General features: G+C 39.0%; 1 protein-coding gene across 1 annotated transcript in view; it reads right to left on the minus strand.

Moving 5' to 3' along the window:
- Nucleotides 1-20,374, minus strand: part of CMYA5 (cardiomyopathy associated 5) — a 202,364-nt gene that overhangs the window by 81,035 nt on the left and 100,955 nt on the right. Inside the window, exon 6 of the mRNA XM_053701360.1 lies at nucleotides 17,147-17,268. Within this exon, the coding sequence (XP_053557335.1) occupies nucleotides 17,147-17,268 (122 nt within the window). The remainder of the gene's footprint in view (nucleotides 1-17,146; nucleotides 17,269-20,374) is intronic.

Here is a 20,374-nt window from a genome sequence, read left to right on the forward strand (position 1 = left end):
AGTAAAAGAATTACCCAAATTATTCCATTCCCTGGAAATTACTTCAGAAATAGCACCAGGGACAGGAAAAACTTCTGGAATAACTACAGGAGATTTAAAAACCTTATCTAAACGTTTAGATTTAGTATCAAGAGGACTAGAATCCTCAATTTCTAATGCAATTAGGACTTCTTTAAGTAAAGAACGAATAAATTCCATTTTAAATAAATATGAAGATTTATCAGCATCAACCTCTGAGACAGAATCCTCTGAATCATCAGAACCAATATCAGTATCAGAAGGATGATGTTCATTTAAAAATTCATCTGAAAAATTAGAATTTTTAAAAGACTTTTTACGTTTACTAGAAGGAGGAATAACAGACATAGCCTTCTTAATGGATTTAGAAACAAAATCTCTTATGTTATCAGGAACACTCCGAGTATTAGATGTTGACGGAACAGCAACAGGTAATGTAACAGTACTAAAGGAAATATTATCTGCATTAACAAGTTTGTCATGACAAACAGTACAAACAACAGCTGGAGGAACAGATACCAAAAGTTTACAGCAGATACACTTAGCTTTGGTAGCTCCAGCACCAGGCAGGGATTTTCCAGAAGTATCTTCTGACTCAGCTTCAACGTGGGACATCTTGCAATATGTAATAGAAAAAACAACATATAAAGCAAAATTGATCAAATTCCTTAAATGACAGTTTCAGGAATGGGAAAAAAATGCCATAGAACAAGCTTCTAGCAACCAGAAGCACAAAATAATGAGACTTAAATAATGTGGAGACAAAAGTGACGCCCATATTTTTTTAGCGCCAAAAAAGACGCCCACATTATTTGGCGCCTAAATGCTTTTGGCTCCAAAATGACGCCACATCCGGAACGCCGACACCTTTGGCGCAAAAAAAAACGTCAAAAACGACGCAACTTCCGGCGACACGTATGACGCCGGAAACAGAAAAAAATTTTGCGCCAAAAAAGTCTGCGCCAAGAATGACGCAATAAAATGAAGCATTTTCATCCCCCGCGAGCCTAACAGCCCACAGGGAAAAAACATAATTTATGCTTACCTGATAAATTCCTTTCTCCTGTAGTGTAGTCAGTCCACGGGTCATCATTACTTCTGGGATATTAACTCCTCCCCAACAGGAAGTGCAAGAGGATCACCCAAGCAGAGCTGCTATATAGCTCCTCCCCTCTACGTCACACCCAGTCATTCGACCGAGAACCGAACGAGAAAGGAGAAACTATAGGGTGCAGTGGTGACTGGAGTATAATTTAAAAATTTAGACCTGCCATAAAAAACAGGGCGGGCCGTGGACTGACTACACTACAGGAGAAAGGAATTTATCAGGTAAGCATAAATTATGTTTTCTCCTGTTAAGTGTAGTCAGTCCACGGGTCATCATTAATTCTGGGATACCAATACCAAAGCTAAAGTACACGGATGACGGGAGGGACAGGCAGGATCTTATATACGGAAGGGACCACTGCCTGAAGAACCTTTCTCCCAAAAACAGCCTCCGAAGAAGCAAAAGTGTCAAATTTGTAAAATTTGGAAAAAGTATGAAGAGAAGACCAAGTTGCAGCCTTGCAAATCTGTTCAACAGATGCCTCATTCTTAAAGGCCCAAGTGGAAGCCACAGCTCTAGTAGAATGAGCTGTAATTCTTTCAGGAGGCTGCTGTCCAGCAGTCTCATAGGCTAAACGTATTATGCTACAAAGCCAAAAAGAGAGAGAGGTAGCAGAAGCTTTTTGACCTCTTCTCTGTCCAGAATAAACGACAAACAGGGAAGAAGTTTGGCGAAAATCTTTAGTTGCCTGTAAATAAAATTTCAGGGCACGAACTACATCTAGATTGTGCAGAAGTCGTTCCTTCTTTGAGGAAGGGTTAGGACACAATGATGGAACAACAATCTCTTGATTGATATTCTTGTTAGTGACTACCTTAGGTAAGAACCCAGGTTTAGTACGCAGAACTACCTTATCTGAATGAAAAATCAGATACGGAGAATCACAATGTAAGGCTGATAATTCAGAGACTCTACGAGCCGAGGAAATAGCCATTAAAAACAGAACTTTCCAAGATAACAGCTTGATATCAATGGAATGAAGGGGTTCAAACGGAACACCCTGTAAAACGTTAAGAACTAAATTTAAGCTCCATGGTGGAGCAACAGTTTTAAACACAGGCTTAATCCTGGCCAAAGCCTGGCAAAAAGCCTGAACGTCTGGAACTTCTGACAGACGTTTGTGTAAAAGAATGGACAGAGCTGAGATCTGTCCCTTTAAGGAACTAGCAGATAAACCCTTTTCTAAACCCTCTTGTAGAAAAGACAATATCCTAGGAATCCTAACCTTACTCCATGAGTAACTCTTGGATTCGCACCAATGTAAGTATTTACGCCATATTTTATGGTAAATCTTTCTGGTAACAGGTTTCCTAGCCTGTATTAAGGTATCAATTACTGACTCCGAAAATCCACGCTTTGATAAAATCAAGCGTTCAATTTCCAAGCAGTCAGCTTCAGAGAAATTAGATTTTGATGTTTGAAAGGACCCTGAATTAGAAGGTCCTGTCTCAGAGGCAGAGACCAAGGTGGACAGGATGACATGTCCACTAGATCTGCATACCAGGTCCTGCGTGGCCACGCAGGCGCTATTAGAATCACCGATGCTCTCTCCTGTTTGATCCTGGCAATCAATCAAGGAAGCATCGGGAAGGGTGGAAACACATAGGCCATCCCGAAGGTCCAAGGTGCTGTCAAAGCATCTACCAGAACCGCTCCCGGGTCCTTGGACCTGGACCCGTAACAAGGAAGCTTGGCGTTCTGGCGAGACGCCATGAGATCTATTTGGGCAAAGACCTCCGGATGAAGTTCCCACTCCCCCGGATGAAAAGTCTGACGACTTAGGAAATCCACCTCCCAGTTCTCCACTCCAGGAATGTGGATCGCTGACAGGTGGCAAGAGTGAGACTCTGCCCAGTGAATTATCTTTGATACTTCCATCATCGCTAGGGAGCTTCTTGTCCCTCCTTGATGGTTGATGTAAGCTACAGTCGTGATGTTGTCCGACTGAAACCTGATGAACCCCCGAGTTGTTAACTGAGGCCAAGCCAGAAGGGCATTGAGAACTGCTCTCAATTCCAGAATGTTTATTGGAAGGAGACTCTCCTCCTGAGTCCATGATCCCTGAGCCTTCAGGGAATTCCAGACTGCGCCCCAACCTAGTAGGCTGGCGTCTGTTGTTACAATTGTCCAATCTGGTCTGCTGAATGGCATCCCCCTGGACAGATGTGGCCGAGAAAGCCACCATAGAAGAGAATTTCTGGTCTCTTGATCCAGATTCAGAGTAGGGGACAAATCTGAGTAATCCCCATTCCACTGACTTAGCATGCACAATTGCAGCGGTCTGAGATGTAGGCGTGCAAAGGGTACTATGTCCATTGCCGCTACCATTAAGCCGATTACCTCCATGCATTGAGCCACTGACGGGTGTTGAATGGAATGAAGGACACGGCAAGCATTTTGAAGCTTTGTTAACCTGTCTTCTGTCAGGTAGATCTTCATTTCTACAGAATCTATAAGAGTCCCCAAGAAGGGAACTCTTGTGAGTGGAAAGAGAGAACTTTTCTCTTCGTTCACCTTCCACCCATGCGACCTTAGAAATGCCAGTACTAACTCTGTATGAGACTTGGCAGTTTGAAAGCTTGACGCTTGTATCAGAATGTCGTCTAGGTATGGAGCCACCGAAATTCCTCGCGGTCTTAGTACCGCCAGAAGAGCGCCCAGAACCTTTGTGAAGATTCTTGGAGCCGTAGCCAATCCGAATGGAAGAGCTACAAACTGGTAATGCCTGTCTAGGAAGGCAAACCTTAGATACCGGTAATGATCTTTGTGAATCGGTATGTGAAGGTAAGCGTCCTTTAAATCCACTGTGGTCATGTACTGACCCTTTTGGATCATGGGTAAGATTGTCCGAATAGTTTCCATTTTGAACGATGGAACTCTTAGGAATTTGTTTAAGATCTTTAAATCCAAGATTGGTCTGAAGGTTCCTTCTTTCTTGGGAACCACAAACAGATTTGAGTAAAACCCCTGTCCGTGCTCCGACCGCGGAACCGGGTGGATCACTCCCATTAGAAAAAGATCTTGTACACAGCGTAGAAACGCCTCTTTCTTTATTTGGTTTGTTGACAACCTTGAAAGATGAAATCTCCCTTTTGGGGGAGAGATTTTGAAGTCCAGAAGATATCCCTGAGATATGATCTCTAACGCCCAGGGATCCTGGACATCTCTTGCCCAAGCCTGGGCGAAGAGAGAAAGTCTGCCCCCCACTAGATCCGTTCCCGGATCGGGGGCCCTCAATTCATGCTGTCTTAGGGGCAGCAGCAGGTTTTCTGGCCTGCTTGCCCTTGTTCCAGGACTGGTTAGGTTTCCAGCCTTGTCTGTAGCGAGCAACAGCTCCTTCCTGTTTTGGTGCAGAGGAAGTTGATGCTGCTCCTGCCTTGAAGTTACGAAAGGCACGAAAATTAGACTGTTTAGCCCTAGGTTTGGCTCTGTCTTGAGGCAGGGCATGGCCTTTACCTCCTGTAATGTCAGCGATAATTTCTTTCAAACCGGGCCCGAATAAGGTCTGCCCTTTGAAAGGTATGTTAAGTAATTTAGATTTAGAAGTAACATCAGCTGACCAGGATTTTAGCCACAGTGCTCTACGTGCCTGAATGGCGAATCCGGAATTCTTAGCCGTAAGTTTAGTTAAATGTACTACGGCATCTGAAATAAATGAATTAGCTAGCTTAAGGGTTTTAAGCTTATTTGAAATCTCATCTATAGTTATTGAGTCAAGAGTCTCTTCCAGAGACTCGGACCAAAATGCGGCCGCAGCCGTGACAGACGCAATACATGCAAGGGGTTGCAATATAAAACCTTGTTGAACAAACATTTTCTTAAGGTAACCCTCTAATTTTTTATCCATTGGATCTGAAAAGGCACAGCTATCCTCCACCGGGATAGTGGTACGTTTAGCCAGAGTAGAAACCGCTCCCTCCACCTTAGGGACCATCTGCCATAAGTCCCGTGTGGTGGCGTCTATTGGAAACATTTTTCTAAATACAGGAGGGGGGGAAAAGGGTACACCGGGCCTATCCCACTCCTTAGTAATTATCTCTGTAAGCCTCTTAGGTATAGGAAATACGTCAGTACTCGCTGGTACTGCATAGTATCTATCCAGCCTACATAATTTCTCTGGGATTGCAACGGTGTTACAATCATTCAGAGCCGCTAATACCTCCCCTAGCAGTACACAGAGGTTTTCTAGTTTAAACTTAAAATTTGAAATGTCTGAATCCACTCTATTTGGATCAGATCCGTCACCTGCAGATTGAAGCTCTCCGTCCTCATGTTCTGCAAATTGTGACGCAGTATCTGACATGGCCCTATTATTATCAGCGCACTCTGTTCTCACCCCAGAGTGATCTCGCTTACCTCTAAGTTCTGGTAATTTAGACAAAACTTCAGTCATAACATTAGCCATGTCCTGTAGTGTGATTTGTAATGGCCGCCCTGAAGTACTCGGCGTTACAATATCACGCACCTCCCGAGCGGGAGATGCAGGTACTGACACGTGAGGCAAGTTAGTCGCATAACTTCCCCCTCGTTGTTTGGTGAATGATGTTCAATTTGTACAGATTGACTTTTATTTAAAGTAGCATCAATGCAATTGGTACATAAATTTCTATTGGGCTCCACCTTGGCTTTTGCACATATAGCACAGAGATATTCCTCTGAGTCAGACATGTTTAACAAACTAGCAATTAAACTAGCAAGCTTGGAAATACTTTTCAACTCAATTTACAAGTAATATGAAAAACGTACTGTGCCTTTAAGAAGCACAGAAAAAACTATGACAGTTGAATAACAATGAACCGGAGAAATTATAAAAACCAAATTTTTCCCGGTAAAGGCATAAATTTAGCAAAGGATTGCCCCCATTAGCAATGGATAACTAACCCTTAATAGCAGAAAAAAATGTACAACATATAAACGTTTTTCAAAGCACAATCTCACAGGTCTGCTGTGAGTGATTACCTCCCTCAAAATAATTTTTGAAGACCCTTGAGCTCTGTAGAGACGATCCGGATCATGCAGGGAGAGAAACAGACTTGTGACTGAATTTCTGATGCGTAGCAAAAGCGCCAAAATAGGCCCCTCCCCCTCACACACAGCAGTGAGGGAAGTTCAGTAAACTGTCTTAAATTAAAATAAACGACAGCCAAGTGGAAAAACAGTGCCCAAAACAATTTTTCACCCAGTACCTCAGATAATTAAACGATTTAACATGCCAGCAAAACGTTTGAAATCAAATAATATGAAATGTCATTAAACAGCCTGCTGCTAGACGTTCCCACTGCAAGCTAGGCTAAAAGTTATATGCATAGTATTATCCCAGTGAAGTGCCATTCCCCAGAATACTGAAGTGTAAACATATATACATAACAGCCTGATACCAGTTGCTACTACTGCATTTAAGGCTGAACTTACATTATATCGGTATTGGCAGTATTTTCTCAGTCAATTCCATTCCTCAGAAAATAATATACTGCAACATACCTCTTTGCAGGTGAACCTGCCCGCTGTCCCCTGATCTGAAGTTTACCTCACTTCTCAGAATGGCCGAGAACAGCAAAATGAATCTTAGCTACGCCGGCTAAAATCATCCAAAAACTCAGGTAGATTCTTCTTCAAATTCTACCTGAGAAGGAACAACACACTCCGGTGCTGTTTTAAAATAACAAACTTTTGATTGAAGATATAAAAACTAAGTATAATCACCACAGTCCTCTCACACATCCTATCTATTAGTTGGGTGCAAGAGAATGACTGGGTGTGACGTAGAGGGGAGGAGCTATATAGCAGCTCTGCTTGGGTGATCCTCTTGCACTTCCTGTTGGGGAGGAGTTAATATCCCAGAAGTAATGATGACCCGTGGACTGACTACACTTAACAGGAGAAAGACAAATTTTTAAGGTAAGAAAAAACATAATTTATGTAAGAACTTACCTGATAAATTCATTTCTTTCATATTAGCAAGAGTCCATGAGCTAGTGACGTATGGGATATACATTCCTACCAGGAGGGGCAAAGTTTCCCAAACCTCAAAATGCCTATAAATACACCCCTCACCACACCCACAATTCAGTTTAACGAATAGCCAAGAAGTGGGGTGATAAGAAAGGAGCGAAAGCATCAACAAGGAATTGGAATAATTGTGCTTTATACAAAATCATAACCACCACAAAAAAAGGGCGGGCCTCATGGACTCTTGCTAATATGAAAGAAATGAATTTATCAGGTAAGTTCTTACATAAATTATGTTTTCTTTCATGTAATTAGCAAGAGTCCATGAGCTAGTGACGTATGGGATAATGACTACCCAAGATGTGGATCTTTCCACACAAGAGTCACTAGAGAGGGAGGGATAAAATAAAGACAGCCAATTCCTGCTGAAAATAATCCACACCCAAAATAAAGTTTAACGAAAAACATAAGCAGAAGATTCAAACTGAAACCGCTGCCTGAAGTACTTTTCTACCAAAAACTGCTTCAGAAGAAGAAAATACATCAAAATGGTAGAATTTAGTAAAAGTATGCAAAGAGGACCAAGTTGCTGCTTTGCAGATCTGGTCAACCGAAGCTTCATTCCTAAACGCCCAGGAAGTAGAAACTGACCTAGTAGAATGAGCTGTAATTCTCTGAGGCGGAGTTTTACCCGACTCAACATAGGCAAGATGAATTAAAGATTTCAACCAAGATGCCAAAGAAATGGCAGAAGCTTTCTGGCCTTTTCTAGAACCGGAAAAGATAACAAATAGACTAGAAGTCTTACGAAAAGATTTCGTAGCTTCAACATAATATTTCAAAGCTCTAACAACATCCAAAGAATGCAACGATTTCTCCTTAGAATTCTTAGGATTAGGACATAATGAAGGAACCACAATTTCTCTACTAATGTTGTTGTAATTCACAACTTTAGGTAAAAATTCAAAAGAAGTTCGCAACACCGCCTTATCCTGATGAAAAATCAGAAAAGGAGACTCACAAGAAAGAGCAGATAATTCAGAAACTCTTCTGGCAGAAGAGATGGCCAAAAGGAACAAAACTTTCCAAGAAAGTAATTTAATGTCCAATGAATGCATAGGTTCAAACGGAGGAGCTTGAAGAGCTCCCAGAACCAAATTCAAACTCCAAGGAGGAGAAATTGACTTAATGACAGGTTTTATACGAACCAAAGCTTGTACAAAACAATGAATATCAGGAAGAATAGCAATCTTTCTGTGAAAAAGAACAGAAAGAGCAGAGATTTGTCCTTTCAAAGAACTTGCGGACAAACCCTTATCTAAACCATCCTGAAGAAACTGTAAAATTCTCGGTATTCTAAAAGAATGCCAGGAAAAATGATGAGAAAGACACCAAGAAATATAAGTCTTCCAGACTCTATAATATATCTCTCGAGATACAGATTTACGAGCCTGTAACATAGTATTAATCACAGAGTCAGAGAAACCTCTTTGACCAAGAATCAAGCGTTCAATCTCCATACCTTTAAATTTAAGGATTTCAGATCCTGATGGAAAAAAGGACCTTGTGACAGAAGGTCTGGTCTTAACGGAAGAGTCCACGGTTGGCAAGAGGCCATCCGTACAAGATCCGCATACCAAAACCTGTGAGGCCATGCCGGAGCTACCAGCAGAACAAACGAGCATTCCTTCAGAATCTTGGAGATTACTCTTGGAAGAAGAACTAGAGGCGGAAAGATATAGGCAGGATGATACTTCCAAGGAAGTGATAATGCATCCACTGCCTCCGCCTGAGGATCCCGGGATCTGGACAGATACCTGGGAAGTTTCTTGTTTAGATGGGACGCCATCAGATCTATTTCTGGAAGTTCCCACATTTGAACAATCTGAAGAAATACCTCTGGGTGAAGAGACCATTCGCCCGGATGCAACGTTTGGCGACTGAGATAATCCGCTTCCCAATTGTCTACACCTGGGATATGAACCGCAGAGATTAGACAGGAGCTGGATTCCGCCCAAACCAAAATTCGAGATACTTCTTTCATAGCCAGAGGACTGTGAGTCCCTCCTTGATGATTGATGTATGCCACAGTTGTGACATTGTCTGTCTGAAAACAAATGAACGATTTTCTCTTCAGAAGAGGCCAAAACTGAAGAGCTCTGAAAATTGCACGGAGTTCCAAAATATTGATCGGTAATCTCACCTCCTGAGATTCCCAAACTCCTTGTGCCGTCAGAGATCCCCACACAGCTCCCCAACCTGTGAGACTTGCATCTGTTGAAATTACAGTCCAAGTCGGAAGCACAAAAGAAGCCCCCCTGAATTAAACGATGGTGATCTGTCCACCAGAGTGTCGAACAATCGGTTTTAAAGATATTAATTGAGATATCTTCGTGTAATCCTTGCACCATTGCTTCAGCATACAGAGCTGAAGAGGTCGCATGTGAAAACGAGCAAAGGGGATCGCGTCCGATGCAGCAGTCATAAGACCTAGAATTTCCATGCATAAGGCTACCGAAGGGAATGATTGTGACTGAAGGTTTCGACAAGCTGCAATCAACTTTAGACGTCTCTTGTCTGTTAAAGACAGAGTCATGGACACTGAATCCATCTGGAAACCCAGAAAAGTTACCCTTGTCTGAGGAATCAAAGAACTTTTTGGTAAATTGATCCTCCAACCATGATCTTGAAGAAACAACACAAGTCGATTCGTATGAGATTCTGCTAAATGTAAAGACTGAGCAAGTACCAAGATATCGTCCAAATAAGGAAATACCACAATACCCTGTTCTCTGATTACAGACAGCAGGGCACCGAGAACCTTTGTAAAAATTCTTGGAGCTGTAGCTAGGCCAAACGGCAGAGCCACAAATTGGTAATGCTTGTCCAGAAACGAGAATCTCAGGAACTGATAATGATCTGGATGAATCGGAATATGCAGATATGCATCCTGTAAATCTATTGTGGACATATAATTCCCTTGCTGAACAAAAGGTAAGATAGTCCTTACAGTTACCATCTTGAACGTTGGTATCCTTACATAACGATTCAATATTTTTAGATCCAGAACTGGTCTGAAAGAATTCTCCTTCTTTGGTACAATGAAGAGATTTGAATAAAACCCCATCCCCTGTTCCGGAACTGGAACTGGCATAATTACTCCAGTCAACTCTAGATCTGAAACACATTTCAGAAATGCTTGAGCTTTTACTGGATTTACTGGGACACGGGAAAGAAAAAATCTCTTTGCAGGAGGTCTCAACTTGAAACCAATTCTGTACCCTTCTGAAACAATGCTCTGAATCCAAAGATTGTGAACAGAATTGATCCAAATTTCCTTGAAAAAACGTAACCTGCCCCCTACCAGCTGAGCTGGAATGAGGGCCGCACCTTCATGTGGACTTAGAAGCAGGCTTTGCCTTTCTAGCTGGCTTTGATTTATTCCAGACTGGAGATGGTCTCCAAACTGAAACTGCTCCTGAGGATGAAGGATCAGGCTTTTGTTCTTTGTTGAAACGAAAGGAACGAAAACGATTATTAGCCCTGTTTTTACCTTTAGATTTTTTATCCTGTGGTAAAAAAGTTCCTTTCCCACCAGTAACAGTTGAAATAATGGAATCCAACTGAGAACCAAATAATTTGTTACCCTGGAAAGAAATGGAAAGTAAAGTTGATTTAGAAGCCATATCAGCATTCCAAGTTTTAAGCCATAAAGCTCTTCTAGCTAAAATAGCTAGAGACATAAACCTGACATCAACTCTGATAATATCAAAAATGGCATCACAGATAAAATTATTAGCATGCTGAAGGAGAATAATAATATCATGAGAATCACGATGTGTTACTTGTTGCGCTAAAGTTTCCAACCAAAAAGTTGAAGCTGCAGCAACATCAGCCAAAGATATAGCAGGTCTAAGAAGATTACCTGAACACAGATAAGCTTTTCTTAGAAAGGATTCAATTTTCCTATCTAGAGGATCCTTAAACGAAGTACCATCTGACGTAGGAATAGTAGTACGTTTAGCAAGGGTAGAAATAGCCCCATCAACTTTAGGGATCTTGTCCCAAAATTCTAATCTGTCAGACGGCACAGGATATAATTGCTTAAAACGTTTAGAAGGAGTAAATGAATTACCCAAATTATCCCATTCTTTGGAAATTACTGCAGAAATAGCATTAGGAACAGGAAAAACTTCTGGAATAACCACAGGAGCTTTAAATACCTTATCTAAACGTTTAGAATTAGTATCAAGAGGACCAGAATCCTCTATTTCTAAAGCAATTAGTACTTCTTTAAGTAAAGAACGAATAAATTCCATTTTAAATAAATATGAAGATTTATCAGCATCAACCTCTGAGACAGAATCCTCTGAACCAGAGGAATCATCAGAATCAGAATGATGATGTTCATTTAAAAATTCATCTGTAGGGAGAGAAGTTTTAAAAGATTTTTTACGTTTACTAGAAGGAGAAATAACAGACATAGCCTTCTTTATGGATTCAGAAACAAAATCTCTTATATTATCAGGAACATTCTGCACCTTAGATGTTGAAGGAACTGCAACAGGCAATGGTACTTTACTAAAGGAAATATTATCTGCTTTAACAAGTTTGTCATGACAATCAATACAAACAACAGCTGGAGGAATAGCTACCAAAAGTTTACAGCAGATACACTTAGCTTTGGTAGATTCAGCACTTGACAGCGATTTTCCTGTAGTATCTTCTGACTCAGATGCAACGTGAGACATCTTGCAATATGTAAGAGAAAAAACAACATATATATAAAGCAAAATTGATCAAATTCCTTAAATGACAGTTTCAGGAATGGGAAAAAATGCCAAAGAACAAGCTTCTAGCAACCAGAAGCAATAAAAAATGAGACTTAAATAATGTGGAGACAAAAGCGACGCCCATATTTTTTCGCACCAAATAAGACGCCCACATTATTTGGCGCCTAAATGCTTTTTGGCGCCAAAAATGACGCCACATCCGGAACGCCGACATCTTTGGCGCAAAATAACGTCAAAAAATGATGCAACTTCCGGCGACACGTATGACGCCGGAAACGGAAATAGAATTTTTGCGCCAAAAAAGTCTGCGCCAAGAATGACGCAATAAAATGAAGCATTTTCAGCCCCCGCGAGCCTAACAGCCCACAGGGAAAAAGTCAAATTTTAAGGTAAGAAAAATGTTAAATTAAAATGCATTATCCCAAATATGAAACTGACTGTCTGAAAATAAGGAAAGTTGAACATTCTGAGTCAAGGCAAATAAATGTTTGAATACATATATTTAGAACTTTATAAACAAAGTGCCCAACCATAGCTTGGAGTGTCACAGAAAATAAGACTTACTTACCCCAGGACACTCATCTACATATAGCAGATAGCCAAACCAGTACTGAAACGAGAATCAGCAGAGGTAATGGTATATATAAGAGTATATCGTCGATCTGAAAAGGGAGGTAAGAGATGAATCTCTACGACCGATAACAGAGAACCTATGAAATAGACCCCGTAGAAGGAGATCACTGCATTCAAATAGGCAATACTCTCCTCACATCCCTCTGACATTCACTGCACGCTGAGAGGAAAACCGGGCTCCAACTTGCTGCGGAGCGCATATCAACGTAGAATCTAGCACAAACTTACTTCACCACCTCCATCGGAGGCAAAGTTTGTAAAACTGAATTGTGGGTGTGGTGAGGGGTGTATTTATAGGCATTTTGAGGTTTGGGAAACTTTGCCCCTCCTGGTAGGAATGTATATCCCATACGTCACTAGCTCATGGACTCTTGCTAATTACATGAAAGAAAATGATTTATTCATATGCATTATCCCAAATATGAAACTGACTGTCTGAAATAAGGAACGTTGAACATCCTGAGTCAAGGCAAATAAATGTTTGAATACATATATTTAGAACTTTATATAAAAGTGCCCAACCATAGCTTAGAGTGTCACAGAAAATAAGACTTACTTACCCCAGGACACTCATCTACATGTAGTAGAAAGCCAAACCAGTACTGAAACGAGAATCAGTAGAGGAAATGGTATATATAAGAGTATATCGTCGATCTGAAAAGGGAGGTAAGAGATGAATCTCTACGACCGATAACAGAGAACCTATGAAATAGACCTCGTAGAAGGAGATCACTGCATTCAAATAGGCAATACTCTCCTCACATCCCTCTGACATTCACTGCACTCTGAGAGGAAAACCGGGCTCCAACCTGCTGCGGAGCGCATATCAACGTAGAATCTAGCACAAACTTACTTCACCACCTCCATAGGAGGCAAAGTTTGTAAAACTGATTTGTGGGTGTGGTGAGGGGTGTATTTATAGGCATTTTGAGGTTTGGGAAACTTTGCCCCTCCTGGTAGGAATGTATATCCCATACGTCACTAGCTCATGGACTCTTGCTAATTACATGAAAGAAATATTTACAGTAAATACATAGTTAACATCTTTATTAAATATGAATATTGCATACATATAGTTTTATCATGTTTTCATCTACTTAATGGCAAAGGGCTCTAATGCATATATATATATATATATATATATATATATATATATATATATATATAGTCTATATGTGTGTACATATACATCATTTCACATAAAAGATATTATTTCTAACCTTGACAATGACTATATTTCCTATTCAAACTAATTTCATGTATTTTTGCATTAAAATTCAGGAAATGTCTAAGTGACCCCAAACTTTTGAACGCCATTGTATATGCATACGAAACACGTTTGACCTTCTTGGTTTCACGTGTGTATTGTTTTTGTGCATTAATAAAGGATGAAGATGTTTTTCTACACATCAGTATTAATAGTTAATCTGCCTGAAGCCGCGTGTGGATTTATATTGGATTTAAAGTTCCACTGGAAGAGAAGCTATGGAAAGGAAAAGTGATTAAGATGACTCACTGGGGAGGTGCCTAACAACTTGTCTTCTTATTATATAATCTGTGACAACATTACACTACTGATTCATCCCTACATTTTTTGCACCATACAGGCCTAGATTATAAGTGAAGCGCCATTGATAGCACAAGGTGCGCTATCAAGATCGTGGAACAGCGGTAAGATTAGTATGCAATCTGGTATTACAAGTCCATAGTAAAACAGAATAAGCAAAGAATGTTTAGAGCGGTGGGTATCCCTTTAGTGCGCCCTGTAGTTTGCTCATATTACAAGTTGTGAGTTATGTGTTGTGCTCGAGCACAACACATAACAGCACTAAAAACGTTAGCTCAACTTGAGACCTGAAGTAAAGTGTTAGGGCTACAATAAAAGTATAACAAAACATGTAAAACATATTCAAGTATTACACTCATATAACAACATATTACATGTTTGACTGGGAAGGACTTAAAAGTGTGTGTGTCTATATATATATATTAAAAAGTGAAGTTTGGGACTGGTTTTCTGAGAAAGGACATTTCTCCTTGCTTGAAATTGAAGGAGCCCTAGTAGCACCTTATGCCCTTAAAGCATGAACACACATGCCCTTAAAACTAATTCCTATAGAAACAAGGGGGATGTTAATCATAGACCAACCAATACGGGCCTGGCGTCAATTCTGTGCTAAAATTGGGATCAGCCATAGAGGATCATCTTTTCTACCAATTAAAGGTAACCCTGAATTCGAGGTAGGCTATGACTCAGCTAGATTTAATGCCTGGTCAGATTTAGGGATTAACTACATCGCACAGTTACTCAAAAAAGAAGATAACTCGATTAAAACTTTTAATGAATGTAAATCTGAATTCAATATACCAAATTGCCTTTTCTTTTCTTACTTACAAATACGCCACTATGCTGATCAGTGTAGGAAAATAGAGGCAATAGAATGGGACAATGATATACTAAGGCAGATAACTAGTATGTTTCAAGCAGGAAATTTTTCTATCACGCACTCTTATAATGCCCTACTCACCTCTCAAGAACAAAGCAATAAAAGATATTTGGAACTTAAATGGGATTTAGTAGGTGAAAACTCACAAGATTCAGACTTATTTAAGAACTCTGGAGATAGGGTAGCAAAGGCAATGAGAGGGGAATATTTTAAAGAACAACAGTTAAAGATTTGGTATCAATGTTATTATACACCCAGCTGGCAGGCTCGGTGGGATAAAAAACATGAGAAGATAGTTTGTAGTAAATGCAAGTACTTTGCAGCAGATATGTTCCATCTTTTCTGGTCCTGCCCTGTAATTCAAAGATTCTGGGGGAAAATTTCATTCTGGGTCACTAAAATCTTAAATCAACACTTTCAAGTAAGTAAACATGTAGTCTTTTTCCTAGTAAACCAGGAAGAAGCAGGTCCTAGCTATTTATTAATAAATACAATGATATTGCTTGGTAGGAAACTGGTACTAAAATACTGGCAGTCTAATAAAGAACCCAGATTTTCTGAATTTAAAAATGGGATAACATATCAAATGTTTCTAGAACAAGCCTCAGTACAGGCACAGATAGATAATAATATAAGGTTCTTCTTAAATAAATGGGGGATTTTTATCAAATCTTTAGATCAGGAAACTCAAAAATTGATCCTGCAGCCGTTTAAGAACTCTCTTTTCCTATTGGAAGCTAACCTTAGAGGTGAGTGGCTGCTTGCTTGAAAGATTGTGGTGGAAACTGGTAGGGGAGAGGGGGGGGGGGGGTTGTGTGTTTTTTTTTTTTTTTTCCCCCTCTCTTTCTTCTTTTCTTTCTCTTCTCTGTGTGTGTGTCGGATAGGATCTAGAGAATATAGCATTAATGGAGATTATAGTTTTGGTAAGGGTTTTTATGTATTAAGAAAAAATGCCATGTCAGAACCGTCTTTTTCTTTTTCGAGTGGTTAGGTGAACATTTCTACGCGCTTAAGGTGTCTTTTAATTTCTAAGTGAGATTGTACTCTGTTGTGTATTAACGTTTATTTTTGGAAGCATTTTGTTATCTGCTTTTTTTGTTGGAAACACCTATTGTTAATTGTTTTTTCTTTTTGGCAAAATAAAAAGATATAATAAAAAAAAAAAAAAAGTGAAGGTCAATTTTGATGAATTAGTGCCCGTTTTTTAATAATCCTATTAAAAACAAGGGCACTTTAATTAATCAAAATTGACATTTCATTGTTTTCTTCAAAAATTTACATTTTAATCCTGGCAGCCGCTCTAGCACTTCCTCCGCCCGTCGCAAGCCGTCTTCGCGGGTCCAAAATGACGAATCCGGCTTCCTCCAATCACGGCGCTGCATCAGGCCAAGATTCCCCCGGGGGGGAAGCCGTGATTGGAGGAAGCCAGGTTTGTCATTTCTGACGTCTGCAGAGGCTTCCGACGGCCGGGGGAATCGCTGCAGCGGCTGCCAGGATTAAAATGTAAGCTTTTGAAGAAAATAATTGAAATGTCAATTTTGATTAATTAAAGTGCCCTTGTTTTTAATAGGTTTATTAAAAATGGGGCACTACTTCATCAAAATTGATCTTCCCTTTAAATAGTATCGTTCTTCAATCTACTATCTATCATAATAAAATAACATTTTCTTCAGAGTGAAGAACAAGGCTATTTAAAGTATTTTGTAATGCACCTTTGGTTTTTAGCGCACTTGGCCTAGCGCATATTCGGGTTAGTGTGCAAGCAAAACCCAAAATAGGCTTTTGTAGCATGCCCCATAAAAGTCTTTGGGGAAAGGAAGTGAGCGCGACCGCGCTATCCGAACTCTAGATGTTAGCACACCTGAAGCTTTCACTGAAGTGATTGCTTTTTAGCACAAGAATAGGAGCTATTGATTTAACTTGAGCAGTGTCCGCACTCAATAGCACTTATATTTTTCAGTCCACTTGTAATCTAGGCTATATTGTTTTGGAAGTTGGGGAAGACAGTAGAAAGAGAGGGGGTGTTTCTATTAATTTTTATTTTCTTATATATATTCTTAATATTATTTTAGTATATTGTTTATCTTGTGCGCTTTATTGAACTATACTTTTAAAACAATTTAGCGTTTAATTACTTTACCACTATACCAATTGTTTGTTCTATTTTATGGTAGTTCATTCCAAACAAAAATTCCTACCTGGTATATGTTTTTGCATATTCTGATCTCCTTTAGAAGAGCTTCCAGCATATTGTTCAAAAAGCGAGAAGGCACTTGGCATCTTCTGTAGAGACAACGAGCCTTCCATTGCTGAAAGCAGTCTGCAGAAAAATAACACTTTCTGGTAATTCCCATTAAATAACTTGTATGGATTACTATAAAAAAAAAATAAAGCCTTTGAGAACTATCATTAGTTTTTATCATGCCCAAATACAATCAAATTTATACTATAACAGGAAGTATACATTATATTGTTCTGTAGTAAATTATTCTAGATGTAGGAACTTACAACTAGATTTAGATATAACATGCTTAAAGTGCAAGCATTTTTTTACATAAAATATAAAAATAATCTTTATATATACGTATAACTGAAATAGTTGTCCCACAAACAGCTGCCCATTATTATTTAACTCGTCACATGCCAATCTCATGGCTAGTACATATATAGAAAAACATATTAGTGATAGAAGAAAAGATAACTGTGAATGATAACGTGCAATGATTGCCAAGGGGTTTAAGAGGAAATATGTAGTTTCCCTCCAACTTTGGGAAAGGAGATTAGTAAAACTGACACTGGCGAGGGTGGGAATAATGACAAAATGAATGTCAAATGTATTGGTTTGGTTCTTCCTCATTCGGTGCAAGTTAAGGGCAGTACCTCCTATGATAGGTACAGTTCCTTCAATGAAGATGAGTGAACTGAGGAAGGGAAAAAATAGAGTGAACTGAGGAAACGAAAAGAATAGAAATGAGTCATCAATTCTATTAATCAATAATAAAATAAATGTATAGAACAGAGGAGGGGATAAAGTACAGTGAACAGAGGAAAGGAAAAAAGTAGAAAAAAAAGGCACTTTTTTTTTTATAACATTCGAAAATTAAAATGTTACATTTAATATTTAAATACTGCATTTAATTTTTAAAATATATAGGACCTTTTACACTGTTATTATGTAACATTAAAGGGACATGAAACCCCATTTTTTAATTTCATAATTCGAAAAGAGCATGTGATTTTACACAACTTTCCAATTTACTTCTATTATCAAATTTGTTTTGTTTTCTTAGTATCCTTTGTTGAAAAGGACACAAGGCTGCACATTTATGCCTCATGTTATTGGCTGACCTATTTACCTAATTCCCAATAGTGCATTGCAGCTTCTTCAAGAAAAGTTACCAAGAGAATGAAGCCAATTAGATAATAGCTGTAAATTGGAAAGTTCTTTAAAATTGTATTCTCTATCTGAATCATGAAATAATAATTTTGGGTTTTATGTCCCTTTAAAGTTAAAATATAGGTATCTGTATTCAGTGTTGTAAAATCGTGGTATTGACCCATCTGTAGAAAAAAACTAAATAATGTTCTATGATAACTGCATCTAGAAGCTATAACGTTATACTGTGATAAAATTATCCCCACTGTGAATCTCATGATGGTTTTAAGCCAACCACCACCAATGTTTTACAATACACTTGTTAGACCTGCCCCTGTAACAGTTTGTTGCTTAGGTCTTTACTGTAAAACAGTGACAAGGATCAACAGGAGAATACTATTCAGTAAGTGGGCTACAATGTTGCTCCATCTGAAGGCAAAAAAACGACATATCCAAGAAATTGTTTCAACTTTGTTTTACAAAAATATATTTATATATAGCATTCTATCTAACATAGATTTAATTTTGTTTCTTAAAGGGACACTCAACCCAAACTTTCTAATTTACTTCTATTATAACATTTTCTTCATTTTCTTGGTATCTTTTTTTGCAATGCAAGAATGTAAGTTTAGATGCCGGCCCATTTTTGGTGAACAACCTGGGTTGTTCTTGCTGATTGGTGGATAAATTTATCCACCAATAAAAAAAGTGCTGTCCAGAGTTCTAAACCAAAAAAAACTTAGATGACTTCTTTTTCAAATAAAGATAGCAAGAGAACGAAGAAAAATTGATAGTAGGAATAAATAAGAAAGTTGCTTAAAATTGCATGCTCTATCTGAATCACAGAAGAAAACATTTGGGTTCAGTGTCTCTAAGATTTATTTAGGATATTGCAACTCTGAAGCTGAAATTTTAGGCCACATTGGATTTGATCACAATCGTTTAGTAAATTTAATCTAACGTTTTTTTCTACACAATGGGGACTTTAGTATATAAATCGCTTGACATGCTTTTTTAAAGGATTGCGATCAACTCCATAATTTGCATATCCATATTGTAAATTAATTTGTCAACACTGATAATCTCTTTCATTATTACCTGGAGCAAAATTAAAGGGACACTAAAGTCAAAATTAAACTTTTATGATTCAGAAAGAGTATGCGGTTTTATGAGACTTTCCAATTTACTTTCATTATCATATTTTGCACAGTCTTTTTATTTGCACACTTTTTGAGCCAGTCTGTAATTGGCTGATGGCTGCCACCTGATAAAGGGGGCTGGCAAATGTGGGGGGGGGGGGAATAAATTTGTCAGAAAAAAAATCAACTGATTATTTGAAATTCAGAGTGTTATTGCGTTGTCTTTTTATTATGCAAGCGTTAAATATGCAATGCTACTGTATTTAAAGGGACATGAAACCCAAAACGTTTATTTTATGATTCAGATAGAGCATACCATTTTAAACAACTTTCCAATTTACTTCTATTATTTAATTTGCTTCCTTCTCTTGTTGTCTTTTGCTGAACAGTTTATCTAGGAAAGCTCAGGAGCAGCAAAGAACCTAGGTTCTAGCTGCTGATTGGTGGCTGCATATATATACCGATTGTCATTGGCTCACCCGATGTGTCTGGCGGGGCGAAAATACCATTTTGCGCTTGCGTGCAATCCCACCCCCTGCCTGCGCACAGCCAAACACGCACGGGCAGGAGCTGTCAATCTCCTCGGTCGGACTCGACGGCGGAGTTTGAATTTCGCCACCTCTAGGTTAGGGAAGCAGCAGTCTAGTGACCGCTGCTTGTTAAATTATGGCGAGATTATGTGAGAACTTGCAGCCGTAGGGCTTTGATAAATCGAGCCCTAAGAGTAAATTAGAAATTTGCTTAAAATTGCACGCTCTATCTGAATCATAAAAGAAAAAAATTGGGTTTCATATCCCCTTAAAGGGACACTGAACCCAAATTTTTTCTTTTGTGATTCTGATAGAGCATGCATTTTTAAGCAACTTTCTAATTTACTACTATTATCAATTTTTCTTCATTCTCTTGGTATC

Source organism: Bombina bombina, chromosome 2, assembly GCF_027579735.1.
Source record: "Bombina bombina isolate aBomBom1 chromosome 2, aBomBom1.pri, whole genome shotgun sequence".
Classification (NCBI taxonomy): Eukaryota; Metazoa; Chordata; class Amphibia; order Anura; family Bombinatoridae; genus Bombina; species Bombina bombina.